General features: G+C 38.4%; 1 protein-coding gene and 1 pseudogene across 8 annotated transcripts in view; both read right to left on the reverse strand.

Annotated features, from left to right (window-relative positions):
- ARHGAP8 (Rho GTPase activating protein 8) overlaps positions 1–23,170 on the reverse strand; it is a 76,118-nt gene that overhangs the window by 1,601 nt on the left and 51,347 nt on the right. For all 8 annotated transcript variants that reach the window (XM_015870204.2, XM_085543842.1, XM_085543876.1 and 5 more), the window contains 4 exons: positions 22,591–22,664; positions 10,676–10,753; positions 9,901–10,029; positions 6,601–6,704 (listed from right to left, as the gene is read on the reverse strand). In XM_015870204.2, the coding sequence (XP_015725690.1) occupies positions 6,601–6,704; positions 9,901–10,029; positions 10,676–10,753; positions 22,591–22,664 (385 nt within the window). The remainder of the gene's footprint in view (positions 1–6,600; positions 6,705–9,900; positions 10,030–10,675; positions 10,754–22,590; positions 22,665–23,170) is intronic.
- LOC116652795 (U2 spliceosomal RNA) lies at positions 1,719–1,893 on the reverse strand (annotated as a pseudogene).

Raw genomic sequence — 23,170 nt, forward strand, 5'->3', positions numbered from 1 at the left:
ATCAGTTAAATATTCCTGTGATCTACAGTTTGGAGTGGTACAATTTGGAGTGGTACAGGAAAGCAAAAAGCTGTGCTTCTCAGCATTTCTCCATTTCTGGCTTTTCCATAGTGTCTCCCAAAGAGAAAACTTAGTAGTATAATGGAAAATCTGATGGCACTAGAGGAAAAATCTAATGAATGCTACAGTCATGTAAGCATATATATAAACTGCAGTTTCCCTCTACTCAGTAACACAGGTTTCACTTCCCTCTGTCACCAGTTCCTCAGTGTTCGACCTAGCAAGAAGCCAGCTTGGTCAGCCATGAGGGAATATCAAATCCTTTAGACGTGCATGCAGGATGCTTTTTTTTTTTTTTCCTTAGGAGACACGAAGAAACACATAAATGCCAAAAGGTTACCATCATCTTCCTAACCACATGACTTTTTTCAGTAAGAGGTATTATTTTTCCTTCCAATCTTTGCTTTAACCACCTAGACCGTTAGAGATACCACAGCACTACAAATATTAAAAGATTCAATTGATTTTAAGGTCACGAAGCAGGGATGGATAAAGGAAGGGAGTTTTAATAAGGACATACTGTTGCCATAATCACCTTTTCATCGGACTGAGTTCACAATGTGAGAATAAGGGTCATCAGATTAAAGACAGATGCCTGCTCCATGACCTTATGCAAAACTCACATCATTCTCTCTCAAGTATGAACCACGTAGAGCTTGCTGACCTTCACATAGCGCTCTCAACACACTATTTAACTATATAGAAAAAAAACTCAGCAAGCTACTTTCATTCATTTAATATGCTCCAGATGAGATCAGCTCCAAGAAGAGTTCATTGTACTACAGCAATGTAGCAAACACTAACCTGTTACCGAAGTAACTGATAAGGGAAAATAATTAGGACGATCATCATTCTGTTAAAAAGGAGACACAGACATAAGTATAATCCTGATGAAAATGGCCTTTGAATAGAGCTAAATGTGATAAGGTTAAGAACTGATGTTTTGGCTCTAAGGTCAAGTGGCTACATCCATAGAGGGTAATGTTCTGCTAAGCAGCCTCTATGACTTAGAAATTATTTTTGGCATTTATTTCACTAGGAAGTCTCAAAAATAATGTGAGAACTCTGCTGCAGCCCCTCACATTGGTGTTTTTTATAGCACAAAAGCAAACACATCTGCTGCATACCCTGGAGGAGGTACTTTAGGTGTGGATAAGAGTCAAGCTGCAGTTGTGTTTCCTCTGGTTTATAGGGGTGTTCCTGAGCACACTGTCCTGCCGCTATGCGCAGGCACTGCCTTGGTGTGCTAGCTGAAACACATTCAGCACAAACTAACTGCATCCTTCAAATGCCAGTTCTTCAGTCCAAAGCAACAGCACTGCATCTTGCTGATAGAACTAGTGTTTTGGTTTTTTTTAATTCTCAGTCAGCTGTCACAAAGAATATTTCTAACCCCAAGATGAAACCACCTCTTTCAGTTTGATATCACTTCATGAACATTTCAAGGAGGCAGACAATGTTGAAACATTCAACAAAAATACCCATGACACAGCCTCTCCCCTGAGAGTGAAAATACATAACATAAAATGAAACAGTGATTATATCTGAGACAGAGCTACACTGTCTTGTCTGTGAGTCATCAATTAGCCTGACGCTCAGGAATTCAAGGAAGACACTGCATGTTGTTTTATTCCAAATTGCAGTACAAACCTTTCCTCAGCAGATTAGAGAAAAAGAGTGCAACTGAAAACTACTCTCTCTCCACAATAATCTTGCTGGCTCAACAAGAACTGCAAGCAAGGAAGCCCTTTCAAGGAGGGATATAAATCCTGAGTTGGAAAGGATTCACTACACACATTACACTTGATCTTAGCCAAAAGGCCGAGAAGCGATGCCATGAAGATGATCAGGGGGCTGGAGCACCTCCCCTATGAGGACAGGCTGAGGGAGTTGGGTTTGTTCAGCCTAGAGAAGAGAAGGTTGCGGGGTGACCTCATTGCAGCCTTTCAGTACCTGAAGGGAACTTACTCCCAGGAGGGGAGTAAACTCTTCGAAAGGGCTGATAATAGCAGGACTAGGGGAAATGGTTTTAAGTTGAAGGAGGGAAGATCTAGGTTGGATGTTAGGGGAAAGTTCTTTACTAGAAGGGTGGTTAGGTCTTGGAACAGGCTGCCCAGGGAGGTTGTGGATGCCCCGTCCTTGGAGGTGTTCAAGACCAGGTTGGACGGGGCCCTGGGCAACCTGATCTAGTAAAGGTGTATGTTTGGTGGCCCTGCCAGGCAGGGGGGTTGGAACTACATGATCCTTGAGGTCCCTTCCAACCCAGGTCATTCTGTGATTCTGTGATTCACTAGGACAATCAATTCCAGCTCCTAGCTCCACGTAGGACCACTCAAAAATTCAAACCCTGTACCGAGAACACAGTCCAAATGCTTCTTGAACTCTGTCAGACTGTGGCCATGACCACTGCCCCAAGGAGCCTGTCCCAGCAACAACTCTAGTAAACTTCTTAATATCAAAACTGATCATACCCTGTTGCATCTCCATGCCTTTCCCTCAGGTCCTGTCACTGTCAACAGAGAGGTCTGGAGCACCTCTCTTATGAAGAAAGGTTCAGGGAACTGGGCTTGTTCAGATTGAAGAAGGCTCCAGGGAGACTTCATTGCAATCCCCAAATATTTGAAGGGTACTTATAAGCAGGAGAGAGAGAGACCAAATTTTCACATAGTCCAATAATTATAGGATGAGCAGGAATGGCTTTAAACTAAAAGAGGGGGAAATTAGACTAGATGTTAGGAAGAAATTCTTTACACAGAGGCTATTGAGGCATTGGAACAGGTGGCCCAAAGAAGTCATAGATGCCCCATCCATAGAGGCATTCAAGGTCAGGTTGGATGGGGCCCTGCACAGTTTAATCTAGTGGCTGGAAACCCTGTCCATGATGGTGGCTGGAACTAGAAGATCTCTAAGGTTCCTTCCAACCTAAGCAATTCCACAATTTCATGATTTTAAGAGATCAGAGCCTGTCCCTCCACTCCCTCTCTCCTAAGAAAGCTGTAGGCCACCAGGAGGCCTCCCCTCAACCTCCTCTTCCCAAGGCTGGAGAAACCAAGAGACCTCAGCCACTCCTCATACATCTTGCCCAATAAGCCCTCCACCATCTTTGGACATCCTGTAATAGTTTGATGCCCTTCTTGTACTGTTGTGCCCAAAACTGCACACATTGCTTGAGGCAAGGTCACATCAGCGCAGAGCAGAGTAGAGCTCGACCAGCTAGTAGTGCTGTGCTTGATGCACCACAAGGTACAGTTGGCCCTTTTGGCTGCTAGGACATGCTGTTGACTCATGTTCAACTCATTGACAACCAGATCCCTTTCAGCAGAGTAGCTCTCTAGACTCTCATTACCTGTTCATAATAATGGTAATGGCTTTACCCCTCCCTGAGGGTATCTGACTTCAAGCTACTTCAACACCTCAAGCACTCCAATGCCAGATTTCTTTCTCAAACATCACAATCATACCCACTCTATCAACAGCACTATCATGAGCAGTTAGTATTTTCTTCCCACACAAGACCATCCAAGATCAGTATTTTTTGGTCTCTTTTAAGTAGTTCATAGTCCAGAGACGTGCTCTAAGAAATACAAACGACATATTTAACATTTAGATTAACCCCCCAGGCTCTTTCTTTGATTCCATCAAAAAATTAGTCACTATTTCAAGTGAGAATACGCTTCTATCAATTTCATAAGCTAATAAAAGACAATTCTGTAAGGATCTACATTTTGTCTTTGAAGGAGCCTCTGAACATCAAAGAGAAGTGTGACGAGAAAGACCTACGCAGTTCCAGCTTGTTGTTCTCTTTAACTATGACATGTATAGAAAAATCATTAAGTAGTGACAGCTTATACTGAAAATAAGACATTTAGAAATCTTTTTCCTAGCCTTCAGATAAAATCTGCAAATTTCTATGCGAACACTTGGAAGTAAACACTGAGGATTTCTGCCACATCAACAAATGTAAAAATACCTGTCCATCATGCACAGAGTCAGCCTCCTGCCGAAAAACTGTATCAGTTTTTGGATTCCACATAGAATAATTCAAGCACCCTCATGGACACTGCTGGAGGAATACTAGTCTGCCAATATTTTACATAATAAACTTAAATGGTGAAATGATAGAAGGTAGAAATATCCAGTTACTATAGATTTTAATATTATAAGGACATCATCACCCTTTAAACTTCGTACTCACAATCATCAACACAATCCCCAAAAAAATTTTCACAAAAAAATTACTAGATATTTAATATCCCCCAAAACATACTGGAAATAAAAGTTTCTATCCCCCACTCTCTTCTCTAACTGTGTAGATGTGCCAACTGCTTGTGTCTGCTTCATCAGGCTTAGTCATCTAATCTTTCCCAAAGTGACCCATCCCCCAGCCATCTCCAAGCTTTACTGGTGCTAATTACACTTTTAAATTGGACAAGCAATAAAACACCAATTCAAATCAATTCAGAGCTTTTTTCTCTCCCTCCCTGTCCCCTAACCCCCCCCCCCACCCCGGTTGTACTTAGCTTTAACCATGGTGCTTCAGTTTCAGATCTGAAATGTAGCTCACAGGCCACAAAACCTTGTTTATTTTTTTTCTGGTTGCTTCAGATTGACATTTTGAATTTGGCAGAGTTTCACAATAGCTGCTTGAGGCAAGTCAGCCACAATTCTTCTTCATCAGGCAGGAATAAAGGGACAGAAAGATACAGTAAAGAAGGAAGTGTCTAAGTATAGAGATGAGGAATATATGAGCTGTTCTGCCCCTCACTTCTAGTTGTCTGATTTTGCCTACAGACCTCAGTTCATGTTGGAGCTGCAGATCCCTCACATGCACTGCAAAGTGGAGACAGCACAGACCTTTCACAGCGTACTGGGCTCATTACTTGCAAAATAACTGCCAGTCTAAGGTTGAGAAGTATGGACCTATTTTTGAAATGCAAGTCTTTTACTTCTGTAGAAGTTGCACTCTCTTGCTGTAGTGCCCTTGGAATAGAAGGAGTCATTTCATTCAGCTGTTGGTCTGAGACTATAGAGAAAATACCATCGTTTTTTTTTTTCCTTCTTCCACAAGCCTGTATCAAACTTACAGTATTCAAAGCCTACATCCAGTGATTACAATTCATTCCACTTCATGAAATTACCACAAGTACCTCTAGCACTACTCACGGTTGAGCTCATGGAAGAATTAAATTGACTCATGTATGTAAGAAGGTTGATGCTTGCAGGTAGGAAGTAGGATTAGTGGTAGAGCAGTCTACATTTGAATTGTGTCAGCTTGTGCAGTGCACTAATCTGCAGTGAATAGAAATCTCTAGCTTCGAGATTGCTTCACATTCCCTTGACCTTTCCACATGCAAATATTCCCCAAGACATTAAAGATGAAAAGCTACGGATCAGCAAAAATTACAGAGCTGAGCACTAACATCAATTTGACGTGTTGCCTTATATAACAAGGAACACTCAGAAATAATGCTATGTTCTGTTGCCCAATTACAGAAAATACTATGTCGTACTTTTGCACACCTCATTAACATCTCAAGTGCTCAGCTCTTAAGGAGTGCATCAAGATGGTCCGTCTATTACTGGAACAAAGTCGCTTACACAATACTGAGGAGATATATCAGTTGCTAAAATAATAGCAAATGACACGAGGATTTTCTTAACAGCAATAGAGTTCAGCTAAGGAACAGTAAATGAACATGTAGGTATTACAACAACCTTGCAAGTGCTGTCTGTGCAAGGGTTGTATCAGCACGCTTCCTTTGTTGTTGATTTTCTGCAACATTTCAGTACCAAAAAAAAGATTAAATATCCTTCTTTCTGAAATACGCTCATGGCTAGAATATGGCAAACATAGTTGTAACCCAATAACAATTAATGAGAGGGAAAATAAATGTCACTCCATATCTGTCATTACTTTGGCAGGCTCTTCAGTCTTCTGAAGTCTAGATCCTTTTATTTAGACAATAGCTATATCAGGATTTTCAATTTTAGGCACCTGTGCTTGAAAAATGCAATCTGAAAATGGTAATACATTGAATAAGGTGGGAGGGAGGAAAAATTACACTCCTATTACCATCTTTTCCTGCACATAAACTGGCAACAACAGGATGTTATTAGGTAGACTGCAGAATGACTATAATTGAGGTTCCCCAAACTCCCACACTTGGAATATGAAAAACAGTGACACAAATACATACTTAATGTTTTAGGTGACAAAATTTACACTTTGGGAAAAAAAATTATTTTATGTACTTTTTCTGCGGCACTGAAAGTTACACAACTACTATTTTTATTATTTTTCCACTCCAAAATAGGAAAAAAATGTCTCTAAAACATACATCAGTGAATGGGTAATGGAGGAGAGTGGACTTTTAAACATTCCAGAGAAGGCAGTTTCACTTACATTCACACAGTAGTACTTCTTGCATGTAAAGAATTTCATGGTGACTATATGGCTATGACCACTGTTTAACACCAAGATGGATTAGATTTAAAGAAATGATTGGCTCCACATTTGGATTTTTCTTCCTACGTACTCACCATATGGAGAAAGCATATCAGATATTTCAGAACAATGTAATTGTGTTCAGGAAGTCCTTGAATGATTTGTTTACATCGGGTTACTCGTAAGCAGCTCTCCACACCTGCAATATCAAAGTCAGTCTTAATTTAACCCAAAAGCATCAACTTATTACCAAGAAATAACACTTTATTTACATCAGCTGGAATTACTTCAGCTATTTGTCTGTATAACTGACCACAAAAATCACCTTTATCAATGTCCATCCCCATGACTGAAGATTGGGCTGTCTCTTAGAATAAGTCTATCATATTTAGTATTCTCATACGTATGGATAAGGCTAACTTCCAGAATATTTCCCCACTCAGTGAAAAAGCCAAGGTCTTGTTTTGAATCTTGTTATCTCTTCATGCATTGTATCCGGATCTCTGCTTTTTATACTTTGATTTTATTCTTGCTAAGACTTGGTCCTGCAAAGCTCTCTTCTGTCACTCTACTAACTCCAAACACACTTCTGTGATTCTGCAGGAAACTCTTCTTTCTCAAACAAAGATTTATGAGTTGGACATTTGGGTGAGTAAGAATTTTCTGTAGATGAGCCAAAGCAGATTCATGAACACATTTCTACAGGTGGGCAGAACTGTAACCAGTCCCCAGACTTACTGAGACAGTCTTGGTAAGAATTAAGCTAGCACTGCAATACATTTTGAATGTTGTTCCAAATGATTTTTTAAATTATTGTTATTTTTGCTGGAATATTTTAATAGAGTTAGTACTGGAAGTTCAACACCTATCTGGAAAAAGGACTCATGATTACATATCTGACCTAACCGGCTCATTTGTGATAATATTTTTTCTCCATTTGTTCCATTTTTCTCTCTCTCCCTGACGTAGCTAGAGATTCGTATAAGTATGTCTGCAGGCACAAAATTCCAGCATGTTAGAAGTTCCCTTAAGCTCTGATTTAAATACATGAAGCTATGCCCTGGTGAGCTGTGTTGATATTTTTACTACTGCAGAGCTATCAGTTCCAGTAAGACAAAAATGTGAGTCACAAGAATTTTCTTGTCAGCCCTCTGCAGGGTAAATAATTCAGGAAGTGTAGCAATACTGGGCAAAGGAACTCATTAGCAGCATTCACAGCCCTAAAAGAAGTTCTTTGAAAACTATGAGCTTCGAGTTTCTATTCTTTTATTTTTGTCAGTCACTAGGCTAATTTATTTCCCAGCTCCTGTCAATAACTCCTGTAAGAATGCTTCAGGTGAGACAATGAAGAGAAAAGCTTCACAATAATTTCAAAGTATTGTAGAGCAGCAGTAGTGTATGTCTGGGTTTGCAGGTTAAGAGATATAAGAGATACATCACATGGTGCTTTCCAGAAGTCAGAATGAGAATTTTCAAATCAACCCAACACAGCTGTCTGCATTCGCACCTCTTCAAAGCTCCCTTCTGCACTGTATTCACAGAGATATAACTTTGTTGTAGTCCAGAATGGCTCTCAGGCTTAGCATCTTTAAAAAGTAGGATGTCACCACAGTATCAAGAAATAATAGTGGACATCACACTGCATAACATAAAAGCCCAAGGAGAAATTCTCTTTAACTCTATCTTTCAAAAATATACTTTGCCAACATTTAAAACACCGATAAACAAAAATAACATGGACTGAAAGCTTCATAGATGCCTTTCTTTGCAAAAAATCTCAGCATTACTAGGACAATGCATCATTCTCATATTCTTTTCAGATGTTTTCTTTTTTCACTTAGATCTAGCAAAAGGTAACTTTGTGTACAGAAGGACAGATTAATTCAGTAAAAATTCTCATTCCCCTATCACTTTTCCAGACTTCATCAATTCTTTTTGCAGTTCCAAATGACTATCCTTATTCCCTCAATTTCTGCGACCAACCCGTGTTGTTTGTTTGTTTTTAACATGCTGAGATAGCTACTCTGTAGATAGGCAAATCTTTGATTTTATTGAATTTTGACAAAATACTTCATATGTGTGAATGCACCTGATTTTGCTTGCCATAACTCTTTAGCCTTCAGGGTAATTTGAGCTATATTTGACAAAAGAGGTTGGGAGTCCAAATCCAGAAGGCATTAGGTTATCTTTTAATTCTTGCAGATAGTTACCAAACTTCTAATCACTGCATATGTAAGTATGTAATTCTTATATGACAAAGTAGTATTAAAAATGGCAATAATATTCATAAAAATTTCGGACATTTCTTGTTTGAGCAACTTGGGCTTTGGAAAAAGATCTTTCCAATTTACTGCAGGGTTCACAGCTCTGCCCCACAAAAGCTGTAAGAAAAGTAATTTCAGAACTGGAACTTGTGTGTGTGTGTGTGTGTGTGTGTGTGTGTGTAAAAGCAGATTTTTATTCTCCTCACACTGCCAGCAGGGAGAACTGATTGATAAAAAAAGAGAGGAGAACAGTGTCCAAAGGACTATATTTCAAGTTGCTTTTCTATAGAGGATAGACTTCTGCTATTGTGCTATCTGTCATCCATCTGGTGGTACCCACCAACATTTAAACTGTTGGGACAACTAGATCAGATTTGAGAGAGGAGTAGATCAATGTCTATTATATGCCTATGTATTTTGTGGAATTAGGTAACTGGGTAGAGAGAGCAGGTCATAAAAATGCCCCAACCATGAAAAAAATGCTAATATGACATCAGTTCTCTCTAAGCATTAGAGAAGACAAAAGAATGCTCATGTTTGGGATGGAAATCTGTGCATTCACTAGCTTTGCTAGTCACAGGACTATTTGTTCTTACATCACTGCAAATGCGTAGAGTGAAAATACAATGAGAATGAACATTGGTATCAGGGTATCAGGCAGTGTAAATACAGAGAATACAAGAAGAATGATAGACAAGAAAACAACTTATTTACCATAGTAATAATCGAGTCTGTAACATCAACAAAAGCATTCTCTAACAATATGTGTTTGTACTTTTGTACTGAAGGTTAAGCCAAACCCCAAAAAAGAACTGTGAAGGTGCTAGGTGCCTTATATATCCAGTATGGAGCTACATGTCAGCTTTCTGATTCTTCATGATACACAGCAAAAGAGCAGAAATTCTGACCCACACATTTCGAACTCACTGACAAGATACTTTGTCCACCTCTTCTGGGCGTAGTCCCACCCTGTACTAGTAAAGATGATGATGTTGTCCATTAAACCCTGCAGTGAAGGCTCTAATACAGTTTTATACGCACAATTGAGCCATGGGTAGCTAACAGCAGTGAATTAGCAAGGTTCAGTTTAATTAGCTGTATGAATTTTCCTAAAAATGGATTAATACTCACTGGTAATTCCAACAATAGAATCATAGCACTCGAAGGTTAGCAATGGCTGAGGAAGTTCCCTAAGGAAAGTCTTTAGGATAACAGCAGGAATATGAATATCATGGTAGTCATCAAAATTTACAGGCTTGCCTAAAAGGAGGGAAAAAAAAGTGTGTTCAATCAGATGTTTTACTTATTCTCTAAACTACTGTATAAAAGCTTTTTCACACCACAAGTAGATAACTCACTGGCTTTCCAACCATTTTCTCTCCATATTTTTCAGTGCTTTATTAATCTTGCTGTAAGTGACCCACTCCATAAACGCATACCATAAAATTACTTCATGGAGAAGTCAATGACTTTCAAAATGACTTCATTACATTTCATAAATTATTATGTAAAACTCTGCCATAGCCACGGAAGAACACCAGAGGCAAAGTGACACAAAGGTACGATACTTGGCATTTTTAACTAACCACAGTGACTCAAAATGCACAGAGGTAACATGAGTGTCTGAGAAGCCAGACCATTTCTGACTCAAACCTCAACATTTTTCAGTTGCTACAGGTTTTGCAAACTCTGACATCAGTTGATGACTCGCTATTCAGTAAGCTTTAAGCTATCTTTTGAGCTTCCATAGTAATGTTCTTATTATGGTATTTTAGGTTTCAAATGACTTTATCGTTAACTAATTATTAAAAAAATACCTAACACCTCTGCTTTATCATTTGAGACAAGATCAGTAAAGCCCTCATGCTGTTATTAACCTGTGGCAACTTTTATAATGGTAGCTTACCCTGATTGTAGAGCTTCTGAACATCTTTGATAGTCTGGATGCTGGCTGACCTTCTGAAGAGCCCCTCTACTTGTAGACCTGAAAAACACAGTTAATGTCCCATCAGTAACAGATGTCACTCTTGTTTTCCTTCACAGATTCAGTTGAAAACAGAGCAGAGGAAGAAGGTTTGGGAACAAACCCGCTTGGTACAGTAACTGTACAAAATATCGTAGCAGTGCCTAAAGCATTTTCTTTAATGCCACTCATAGAAGTACTACCACCTTTACATAAGTGTTTTATAAGTGTCACATCAGTTATATTTTTTTTCTTTAAAAGTAGTTTTCAATTGTGCTTCATGACACAGAAATGAAGATTAGGATTCTCTAGGCTGCTTATGTACCTCACCCTCAGTCAATTTATCTACAAACAGCCACACTTGCTGTTCTGCTGTTCTAATTTAAGCACCTTAAAGCCTTTAGTAAGCTAAAGAGACTATTTGCAAGAATTTCCTGAGCTCCTACTACTGTCAGTGTGTGAGACAAGATGTAAGCTAGGGGATGCTTTACATCATCTTTGGATTAAAGAGTCCTTACCATTGGAGGGATATTGGCTATTGGCCTCCCCACTTTCAAGGTACTTCAGAGCAGACCACTGCTTCTTCTACCTATCTCTGGAAATCAATGGGACTTCAGAGTCTGCCTGCCCATGGTATTTTGAAATACGCAATTCTAGTCTTTCTAGGCATTTCTGAAATACTCCTTTCATGTCTTTGACTAGCTGAAATCTGCTTTCAGCTGCAGAGGAAAAATATCAGTAAACCACTTACAATCAAGTGTTGAAATGGGAAAATAGCTTTCAAAGTCAGTTATTCGATTTATAATGCAAAACAGTGTTGGGACAAGGAGTTTTACTTTTTTGAGACATGCAGTGCTTCTTGCTTTTGAGTTTGGTAAAATCATCCTTTTCTTCTTTGTCTCCCTCTATGGTTTGTATTGGTCCTTCCACTTAGTAGGAAATACAGTTTGGTTCACACGTAGTTTCAATTTGAGATTCCCACTGGAAGCACAGTCATCTAAAATATTAGGCTTTCTGACAAACCATAGCAAAAATAGCAGTCTTTTCGAGAAGGGTGGCAGACCACCCATTGGCTTGAAGAGGCTGTCATTTGCTTTCTTTACATGAATGTGGAAGAGCAGATGATTGACTTCATTATTTTTCATGCTAATCTTTCAGCAGCTAAGTAGTCAGATTAAAAGTTATTCTTGTGTATCTCAACTGAAGTATGTGCATCATCAAGAGCTGTTATGGTGTTTGAGAAAAATCTGGAGTCATGCACTAACATGCACCAATATACTAGGACAGAATCACAGTATCACCAAGGTTGGAAAAGACCTCTAAGATCATCCAGTTGAACTATCCACATATCACTGATATTTCCTATTAACCATATTCCTCAGTACAACATCTGAATGTTTCTTGAATACCTCCAGTATTGGTGAATCCACTACCCACCTTGGGCAGCTTGTTCCAGAGCAAGACCACTCTTTCAGTGAAGTAGTATTTCCTAACATCCAACCTGAATCTTCCCTGGCACAACTTGAGGCTTTTCCCTCTCGTCCTATTGCTAGATACCGTCATTCTTGTAAATTCACCCAGGTTTCATAGAAATTTTTTTGTACACGAAAACTAATAAATGCAAAATTCCTTAATCAATCTCCCCCTGATAGAATGGCATTAAGCATTGTTCATATGAATTCAGTTCAGTACACTAAAAGGATTGATAATGTACTACTGAAGTAAATTTTTGGACATGTTTCTGAGACTTTTGCAAAGAAACCCTACGTCTAATTAAAAGTGCCCTATTCACTAGAATTAGAAGTTTATCTGGAACTTAATATGGCACCTTCTTTTTTTTTCCTAAAGATGTACGTTCCCACTTCTTAAACTCCAGTTTAAATATTAAAACTTTAGCTCATGCCTTCAAATCTGGAAGGTGTATGAAATCTTATACTACACGAGGAAGGGCATGTGTGTGCTTACTGAAGGAAGTTAATGGATGGTGATTGTGATCTATTTGAATGATTGTTTAACTCTCCACCAGATCATATTCAATTGAATAAAGTTACTACAAATGATATCACTGCAGTAAAACTGTTCCATTAGATTTATAGTGCAGCCTGGCTAAAGGCATGACTTTGGAAGTAGCAGCTCTGAACAGCTAGCTTGTCAAGACATTGCCCTCAGCAAACAACAAATGCAATAATTTTCTTAGAATTTGTAGAATTTTATGTTGGCTTTAAGTGGACTGCAGGTTTTCTGTAGAAACCTGTCTTTCAGAAGATGGACATTATAAATGCTTACAATTTGGTTTGCCGGGAACCGGTTTAATAGTTAATGCTTTAATCTGATGTTAGTCTCGCTGTATAAACTAAAGTGTAATAAATATCCATTTTTAACAAGTGCATTCCTTTATTGGCTGTGCTTTCAAGAATCTAATTAAAGACATGAATCTCTAGTGTAGACAGCAGCTGTACTTGTCTGGTCCTGCATCCCATCAGTGTTACTGTAATGGCACATAGCAGTAAACTCTTGCTGGATATGTTGTTTGGAAGTCTTTGAGAGGAGAAAACAACTATTTCATCATTTGCAGAAATGTAGGATATGGGTCAATTTTGTGGTACTTTCAGAATTAAATTTCCAGAACAGCTGAAACTGGATCAATATACTGTAATTTGTTTTGCCACAGGTGGTAACAACTAAATACCAATGAAGATATTTCTACTCCTTACATTTATGGATATCTACATATACAACCTATTCAAGTGACATGACTAATTAAATGTAGGTGAGAGCAACAATTCTTAGAGGTAAAGAATGAAGCACTCTATTTCTCAAGTGAAAAAACTAGTACTACAACTTTTTTTTTTTCCTCATATAAAAATGCTTAAAGCAGAAAATAATGTATTACAGTGATTTTTAAATAAGGCACAGGTAATACTCTCAGCCCCCTAGTAAACAGATATGTCATCTGCAATTATGCTATTGAAGGTGGAAAACAATGAGCTTGTGTAGAAAGGCTTTCTGCAATTATTTCTTTCTGACTTGCGTGATACATATGAACTGAGTGGGATTCCTTTTTAAGAAGGCTGCAAGCCTGTTATTTGCTCTTAGTGCTTTCTTCACTTTGGAAAGGGTCTGGCATTTGAATGACAGTGTTGCACAGCATTTCCCCTAATCCAAAGTATATTAGCATATGCCCCCAACTGGAGTCTCCTAATAAGGGGAAAGTGTAAAGGGAGCTGAAGTCTCTTATCAGTGGTTTAGTTGTGAAGGGTAAGTACTCAGCCTGACGCACAGCCAGGACATACATTTGCCAACCCTGGCTCCGGCTCCTCTTGTTCAGCCAATAGTGGGAAAAAATCAGCCCATGGTACTACCATAATTAAACACGGTTTAGTACTAAGTGCCTCCACTAAAGTGGAATTAATCACTTTGTCTTCTTTTTTGCAGACAACATTCATGTCAGAGCCACCAGCGTTAAAGGATTATGAAACAAAATTGACTGAAGACAATCCTGGTCATTGCACTTTAAGACACACTTTTTTATCCTTTCAAGAATGTGTTTTGACATAGATGACTCAATATTATGTTAGTAGCATTCTTCAGTCAGATTCTATTTACAGCCCAATTCATACCAGCTACCTCTTTATTTCAGTTGAAATAATATATATATGTATATGTATATGTGTGTGTATATATATATATATGTATATGTATATATATATATATATTTGTGTACAAGTTGAACTACTGTGCCACTAAAGGTATGGGTAACCAATTCCGTACAGAATACAAAAATCAGTCTAACAGTCAGACTAAGAGTGCTTGCCAGACCACTGCTAGCTGATGACTAGCATTAATAGTAGTTCTGATAAACATGCAGCTGCACATCAGTCAAATATTCCATCAATGTTCCAGAACTGCTATTGAGATAACACAAACTGCTCCATGCCCCTTGTGCATAAAAACAGATAAATAGATGGATGCATAGATGGACAGACAGATAAAGAGATTAGTAGAATTTTGCTACCCTGCCCTAAATACTGTGGACCAAAGTGAGTAAAATTTTATTTTAAATATTAAATGCTAGAAAGAAAACCATAATAATATGACTAGAGAAGAAGCCGTCTTTATTCAATGAAAAGTGATTCTGAGATTGAGAACTTAACTGAGTAATTATTTAAATGTCAGTAATCATAAATGAAAACAGACAGGCACTTCATTCCACACTGAAATAAGATGGGTTTTACTATAGTAGACAAAATTTTACAGCGCAGTGACACAATTGTGTCACACTCTGAATTAATAAACTGTTGCTAAAAATACTTAACCCCCTTCTGCCTCCCCAATCAGTTGTTCCAAAGGAAAAACACAGAAAATCAAAACAGATAAATTAAAGCAGCACATGCTGACACATCGCTGAAAACTTGTCAAAGAAAGAGAGATGTGAAAATTGCATTCTTTTTCTTTCAATCATCTGGCATCAAAAATCTTTGTTAATTCGTCTGCTTTCACAAGAGAAACAGCAATGAATGAGCATCTGAATTCGTTCTATCGAAAACCAAGTTTGGAAATGTTTCTTTCAATTGTTGGTCCTGCCAAGTTTCAGAAAGAGTCCATCCTGATTTGGAATTAGTTTTTATAGAATCATAGAATCACCAAGGTTGGAAAAGACCTAAAAGATCATCCAGTCCAACCATTCACCTATTACCAATAGCTCCCACTAAACCATGTCACTCAACACAACATCCAGTCGTTCCTCAAACACCCCCAGGGTCGGTGACTCTACCACATCCCTGGACAGTCCATTCCACTGTCTGACCACCCTTTCTGAGAAGTAATACTTCCTAATACTTATCCTCATTAATGCAACTGATTCAAGCTTCTTCTTCCACATTGCCCAATTCTAATAAGAATCCCATTTAAAAATCAGAACTAATTTATTTCTAACAAGCAGGCTGACTAATATATAACATATTTTAAATGTCCACATTCACTGTAATCTCTCAGTTGTTTAAAGTGGTAGGAATTAAGAATTTTTATGTTTAAGATAAATTTGGGATATATGTTTTTTAAAGTTAGGATACATCACAGTCTCATAGTGGGTTACACAGTCTCCCTGTACACTGTGCAACAAATATGGAGTAAGTGATCATGATGTCTGCAGTTTGAAATGATTTGCACCACAAGATGGTACAGAAATTCAAGGATAGAGGGAAAGAGAAAGTACAGTTCCAGCCCTATGGCACAGCTGCAGCAGCAAGGATTTAGAACAGTACATCCTTCCAAGAATCCAAAGTGTGTTTGCGTCCTTGCAGTTTCAAGCAGCACAGCCCAGCCTTTGGATTTATGAATGAATATTCTCAGTTTACACTTGGCATCTCTGAACATAATTTATTTACAATGTTTGAGCATTGAAAACACAAACTGTGCTTATTACATGGTTCATTTTTATTTGATGACACATGAACTGGTCTCAAGATGTATATCATCTCCATGATCCCTAGGTAAAGACTTTCTCATCAAAACTGAAAGGGCTAAGAACTCAGAAATGTTTATGTGACCTATGTCAAGCTTTCCTAGCATTGCATTTTTAAAAGACATTTGATTGATTACAAGAATTGGAGGCCAGGAGGTAAACTCGCTAAGTTGCAGCAATCCAAACATGTTCAGAACGTATAACTACCCATCTCTACCCACTCTGACTCACCATTAGGATGGATTCACTTACATTAAAAAACTGAACCAAAAATTTTGAAACCAAAATTTTGTCCATCAGTAAGATGTGTTGTGTTTCATGAAGAAGATAGGGAGGAAAGATTAATCACTGTTTATCACTGCTTTTGCTGTCTAACAGATGAAAGACAGCTTTACTTGCCATCATAATCATACTACAGGACATCTACTACATTATTATTAAACTTCTATAGCACAGTTATTACCATTGCATTTGGGAGTCTTTGTCATCACCCAGGACTTTCCTGTGGTACTATCAGAGAACATGGAACAGAATGTTTGTGCTGCAAAGCACTAGCAGTAGATGAAAGAGATCAGGTAAGAGAGAAAGACTCAGTAATGGGGACTACTGTGATATAATTTTCCTTTAGGGGACAGTAATCTTTTTTGTTTCTATAATTTTGCAGAGAAATTCCTTCACCGTGGCCTTATTGGTCTGTTCCATTAATTCCAAGCTGCTGCTCATCTCAAATGGTCTCTTCAGTCTCTGTGTAATTTTCTGTAGCCCTTTCCTTATTTGCTTACTCTTGAGAACATAAACGTTATCAAATTTTAGTGGTTAGCTTTCACTTGAAACTATTTAGAGCACAAACAAGGACAGAGTTTGCACCTCTGCAAACTTGCACTGGAAATAATAATCCTACCTTTACATTTTAAACTGGTAATCTGTATTAAGTCAGTAAAAATGACAGTGTATTACCACTTTTATTGTGTATCAGTTAGTCCCTTCAAACTGTGGCACAATTTAAGAACTAAGAGAATATAGTGGATTGCATTAACACTGTTCTAAACAAGACCCCAAACCAACACTCACGCACCACCAAGCTTCTAATATCTCATGACACGTTAAAATAAAGAGTAAGTTAACTACATCACTAGAACAAAAAGATATGTAAGTAAAGGGCATGAAAGGAAATGGTGAGACACCTAACTAAGCATAGAGGAAAAACACACATCTGAGCCCTACAGCCCCCAATGCACTTGGCTGTAAGTCACCTCTGTCCTGCCAGGATGCTGCAGGCAGCACCAGTGGCTGCAGCCACTCTCATATCCCCAAGCATCATGGGCATGTAAAGGTGCAGCCTCCACAGCACATTGTTACTTACATCCCTGTTTACAAAAACAGCCTGTTAGAAGAGACAGCTCCCATCAGCAATTCACTTCAGAACTAAATAGGTTGCTGAGGACATGTGGAGACATATTAACCAGAGAAAATATGACTGCCATGTGGCATAAACTGGGTTTGTCTGAGAAAAGGACCTGTGGGCAAAGCATGAAGATTATAACCACCAAAGGAATGACATCAGGTTATGAACACTTATGAACTGTTGTGACAAGAGAGTGAATATTTAATTAAGCAAGGTAATTTCTCAAGGCACAGTAGAGATAGGTTAGTACACAAAAATCTTATTTAGTGTAAGCACAGGCCAAATCTAAACTAGACAGGCAAACAAGTTGTTTAGACGTTGAGCAGGGAAGAAACTACTTTGGTTTGCCGGGTACTGTGAAGATCTACTCACAGATGAGCTCTTTTAAACCTATCTTGCCTTTAAGGCCTGACTAAATCATCAGCTGGCTTTTGAAATTAAGAACACTTCTTTCTTTTTGGTCCAGAAGACGACCAGCTGCAAAGGAATCTGTCTACTAAGCTTCTGTAGTATTGGGTGACTTGCTTCATAGGTCACTCTGAAGTAATGCATCCTATTTATTTCCATGGAAACTACAACACATACAAAGACCACAATAAAACTATTTGATAAAGCAAGTTCTCAGCTACAAAACCAGAGACTGCTGATAATTCTATGGGGATGGAAACTATGCCAAAATCAAATGGAAAAGATAATGACAGTGAATTTTTGCCACTTCTGGAAGATGAACTGAAGTTTTCGCTGCACTCACAGCTGCGTCTGGAGTGCAAAGAATGCTGCCAGTCAGCCTCCAGGGCTGTCAGTACCAGAACCAACATGCGCTGAGGCTGATGGCAGAACTGAGATATTCCAGATTTAGATAAAGAGTTTAAATCAGAGCAGACAGCAAGTACTACAGATACCTGCACACTTATAAACAAGTGCAAAAAAATGCATGTCTATCACCTACTGCTAACAGTCTTGGCACGGCAGGTACTTGGCTTTTCAAGCATCAGCTGGCTGAAAATGTCAGCACATGCTCTACCTGACAAACTGTCTCCCTAACTGAGAAATCTGGCTAAAGGATTGTCATGGAGTTATCTAGATCAATCTATGTCCATGTCAGGGGGGCAGTAGGCCTGTGGGCCCCTCAGCCCCAGAAAATGGGAATGGAAAAGGGAATGGGGTAGGGAGATGGGAGATGGGCTCAAAGAAACAAACAGAGCAGCAGCAACGATCTAACGAGGAAAACTTATTTTACTAACTATGATATCGGAATGCAAGATAACACAACATAATACAATCTAATTGAAACTGAGGCTAATAAATCAAGTAAAATAAGAGAGAGAGAGAGAGATTTCACAGATCGAGAAGCCTACTTTGAAACTGAAGGTGAATGGCTTAGAAGCGCACCCACACCCGCTGCCAGGCAGTGAGAGAGAGAGCGAGCATCACTTCCGTGACGTATTTCCCTCTTTGACCGTGAGGTCCTCTGGGGCATGTAGTTCTTCTCTGTGCTTCACATAATGTTATGATGTGGAATACCAATAGCAAAAATTACAAAATAGTTGGGGAAAAGTGAGACAGGCTGGCCAGTGAGCGTGAGGCTGAACTACAGATCAGTGCTCAGTTACACTGTGCTACTATCTTGCACAGATGCACAAAGTAGGACGAGGGCTTTTGTTCAGAAACATCCTCAGAGGCTATCCTTCACAAACTGTGCTGATATTGCACTGAATAAATGAAGTTTTAGCCAAAAAAAAAGAAGATGTTTGGAGAAAACCCAAGGATTACTGCTTTCAGAATAACAAGCCTTCCTCTCAGAGACATTCTGCAATGATAAGTTTAAGCCAAATCTTCTTTTTAATCACAACCATAAAAGCTGAAACTTTTTGTTTGTTTGTTTGTTTTGTTTTGTTTTTAATTATTATTATTTGCTTTTGTTTTGTTGTATTTTAAATTTCTGTATTGTGTGATAGGAATGGTGGCTTCAGAAAACTAAGCTGGACCCAAAAAAAGATGGGATGGAAGTGTCTGATACTGTTGTAATTGCTATGAGGTAAAACATCAAGAAAAACATCAATAATAACAAGAAGGGGACCTTTTTTGATCAATCATAACAAGCTACTAATGAAATTTTGGTCACCAGCAAAATACAGCTCCTTTAAAATCTCTAAACAGGTGCAAGTAAGTGCAAGATAAGCAAACTGTCCTCTCTCTACAAAGAAGTTTAAATCAATTCACATTTTTAGCGATTGAACTTTCACTCAATTTTTCAATAACAGCCATAAGAAGTATTGATATCAGTGCATGTTCACCCTTGTTTTTGCTCTCCTGACTCTTGTGGATTAGTGAGTAAGAAGTGTTTGCCTATTAAGATAAGCTAAATGTACGTAAGTATGATTGTTTCATAACAATCTAAAGCATGAAAAAACCTGGCTTTCATCTGCAGATGGAGCATGCACTGATCCACTATACACGCTCTAATTATCCACTTACAATTATAATTACAGGGATTGTCTCAAGCTGCCAGTCACTTGCCTTCAACATTCTTAGTAGTGAACTATTTACATTCCAGACATCTAACAACAGTGCATTTGAAACAAGCTACATCTGAAAAGTTTTCATCCTTAGGGTGCCTGAAGCAGTACAAACAGAATACCAGAACACTTTTATGAGCTTCAGTGGAGCACTGAATTAGGACCTAGAGACCTTCAACAAAGTCTTTTAGGGACTCTTCATGCACCGCTGATCAGTAGATACCTTGAATAGCAAAACTGGCACCACTCCAATCCTTGGCCTTTGGTTGGTACAGGTATTTTGAAGATAAATCACCAATTTCAGTAGGCTAGCAGCTGGCTGTTCTGTACACAAGGAAGCCTACAAAAGCTATGCTCTGCTGTTTGTGAACTGAAAGCAGGTATCCACTGCAACGGATCTCCCTCTTAACCTCCTATACACATCATTAAGCTTGATGCAAGGTATGAAAACCAAACAAAAATAAAATGTGCAATAAAATGTTCTTATTTACTACGTGAGAAACTAAAATGTGGAGGAGCATAGTCCAGCAATGAGGGAAAGATGCTGCATAGCTTGTCCTCATTTAAACCAGTGTGATCTTGCACTGATACAAATGAAGCCAAGATTTCTCAAGAGAATCTGCAACACAACTGAAAAGTAATGTTTTTCTTCACATTCCTTCCTCTCTCTTTTCACAAATGCGAAGCCTATTCAGTGCATGTTTTAAAAATGTTTGATATGTTTCTCTCTTAAGGTTCAAATAAACTCAAATCAAACTCTAGTGACAACAGCTAAAACAAACAGAAATCAACACCGAGCACATTCAAACTACGTTTAAACATATTTGAAAAGAAAATATACCTTGTCAGAATAGCAGCTCAAGAATTCAGTAAAGGATGGGGAACATTGTGGGGTATAGGTTTGGGCCTCTCTATGGATGACAATAACCTGCTCAACATTTGTGTTCTCTATTCGTGTGCTGTCAACACAAACAGTTCTTTACACAAGGAAAACGTCAGATGAAACTGTCAGATACATCAGGGATACAGAGCTGCGAGCCTGGTTTCCGTCTTAAGAAAAATCATGTTAGTCCTTAAAATTTGTTTAAGCATTAACCAAAATTAATAGCATGTTAAGGACTAGTGATGTTCAGTTAAAAAACAAACAAACAAACAACAATGCCACCTGCATCCCCACAAAAAATTCCAGAACCAAACATTCTGATTTTCTTCACTTGCCTCTACTGACACATCTATTAAAAATTCACACTGTACTTCATAGGAACCAACCCCAGTTTTAGCACTCAGTAGTGTTGCACCAGTCATATAGCTGTGTTGTGCCTGGTTTCTTTCCTTTCAACTATGTCATAAATGCACCTAATATTTGGAGTTGGTACTGTAACATTTCATGAACGTTCTTGAAACTCTAACACCTTGGAGCAGGAAAAAGTATAAAAATATTACTCTTATCACTCTCAAAATCAGGAATGAAAATGTGTCATCACATTATATAGAAAAAAAAGAATGTCAGAACTGTAGCCTTATCCCTTCCTCCCTGCCTTGGGAACACAGCATGCTTGCCCTACAGATAGAAACTGATGCTTCCTTCCTCCATTGTGTTGGTTGGGTATGCACGAGGGAGACCACTGTACAGACGGCAGTTCAGAGCGCATTCCTCTTTTCCTTGTACATGAAGGTGATTTCTGAACATAAGTTTTAAATGTTCTCATTTTAAATAAAGGTTGCTGTAAACTGTATCCCTATACACTGTAACCATAGATATGACTTGCAGTCAAAAGGTCTGAAAATGCCAGTAACAGTCTTTTGTGAAGGGAAGACTTCAGGCTTACTCCTACAAAGTGCATTATCTTCAGTGAGTTCCATAAATACAGAAGTTCTCACTGGTTCTTACCACGAGTTCTATTTAAAAGCCACAATATGAAATGGGTTGGTAATGTGTATTTCAAGACATCCTCTCTCACTCACTATTCCATAATCTTTTTCTTTTTCTTTTCTTTTCTTTTCTTTTCTTTTCTTTTCTTTTCTTTTCTTTTCTTTTCTTTTCTTTTCTTTTCTTTTCTTTTCTTTTCTTTTCTTTTCTTTTCTTTTCTTTTCTTTTCTCTTCTTTTCTTTTCTTTTCTTTTCTTTTCTTTTCTTTTCTTTTCTTTTCTTTTCTTTTCTTTTCTTTTCTTTTCTTTTCTTTTCTTTTCTTTTCTTTTCTTTTCTTTTCTTTTCTTTTCTTTTCTTTCCTTTTCTTTTCTTTCCTTTTCTTTTCTTTTATTGTATTGAGACAATAATCTGACAATAAATTATTCTCTATCAACCAATCAAAGCTCTCAAGGTAATGCTCAATTGCCACACAGATCTTCAGGATTTGAGTACATCCTTCATTTTGAGCTTTCAGCTATAAACTTTGCTGAATCAGGCACTGAGGATTACCTACTGCTATCTTTGTTTTAAAAGACACATCCCTTTTTGACAGAGAACTCACCTTTTCTTTTCAGGTAAGACACAGTTTCCTTCATTACTGGGGGAATTAGTTCTCCACTGTTTTTGTCCTTGATGCTGTTAGAAAGACAAAAAAAAAAAAAAAAGAAAGAAAAAGTAACAGCCTTTAAGTAGCGTTGGCAGACAAAGAATCAAACACAAGGCAGAACAGTCTCAGGAAAAACCTAAGGGACTTTGAAAGCACGCACTTCCTTCCAAAAATCAAGGAGCCCACATCTTGGTGCCTGCACCAAACACAACAGTCCTCCACAACTGCAAGAGGTGCAGAAATAGCCAAAGAGATTTATTCAAAGAGCCGTTCCTAAATGCTTTATTCCTGCTAGAAAAACTGTACAACCACAAAGGCAACGCATATAAAGAAGGGCTGTTTGCTGCACCAGGTAGGAGCAGAAGGCAGAGTGGCAGTAAGATGTTCCAGACTGAATTTACTCCCGGTCAAGGTTGGTTTCCTCTTTAGTTTCATTCCCCTGGTTGGTGCCCAATGATGTGATCGTGACACAGCAGTGACGACACTGCCTGCATTCAGTTGCACACCACTGCTGGAACGTGGTTTGAAAGCAGCT

This window comes from Coturnix japonica, chromosome 1 (genome assembly GCF_054131305.1).
Source record: "Coturnix japonica strain WE chromosome 1, WE-NBRP24, whole genome shotgun sequence".
Lineage (NCBI taxonomy): Eukaryota > Metazoa > Chordata > Aves > Galliformes > Phasianidae > Coturnix > Coturnix japonica.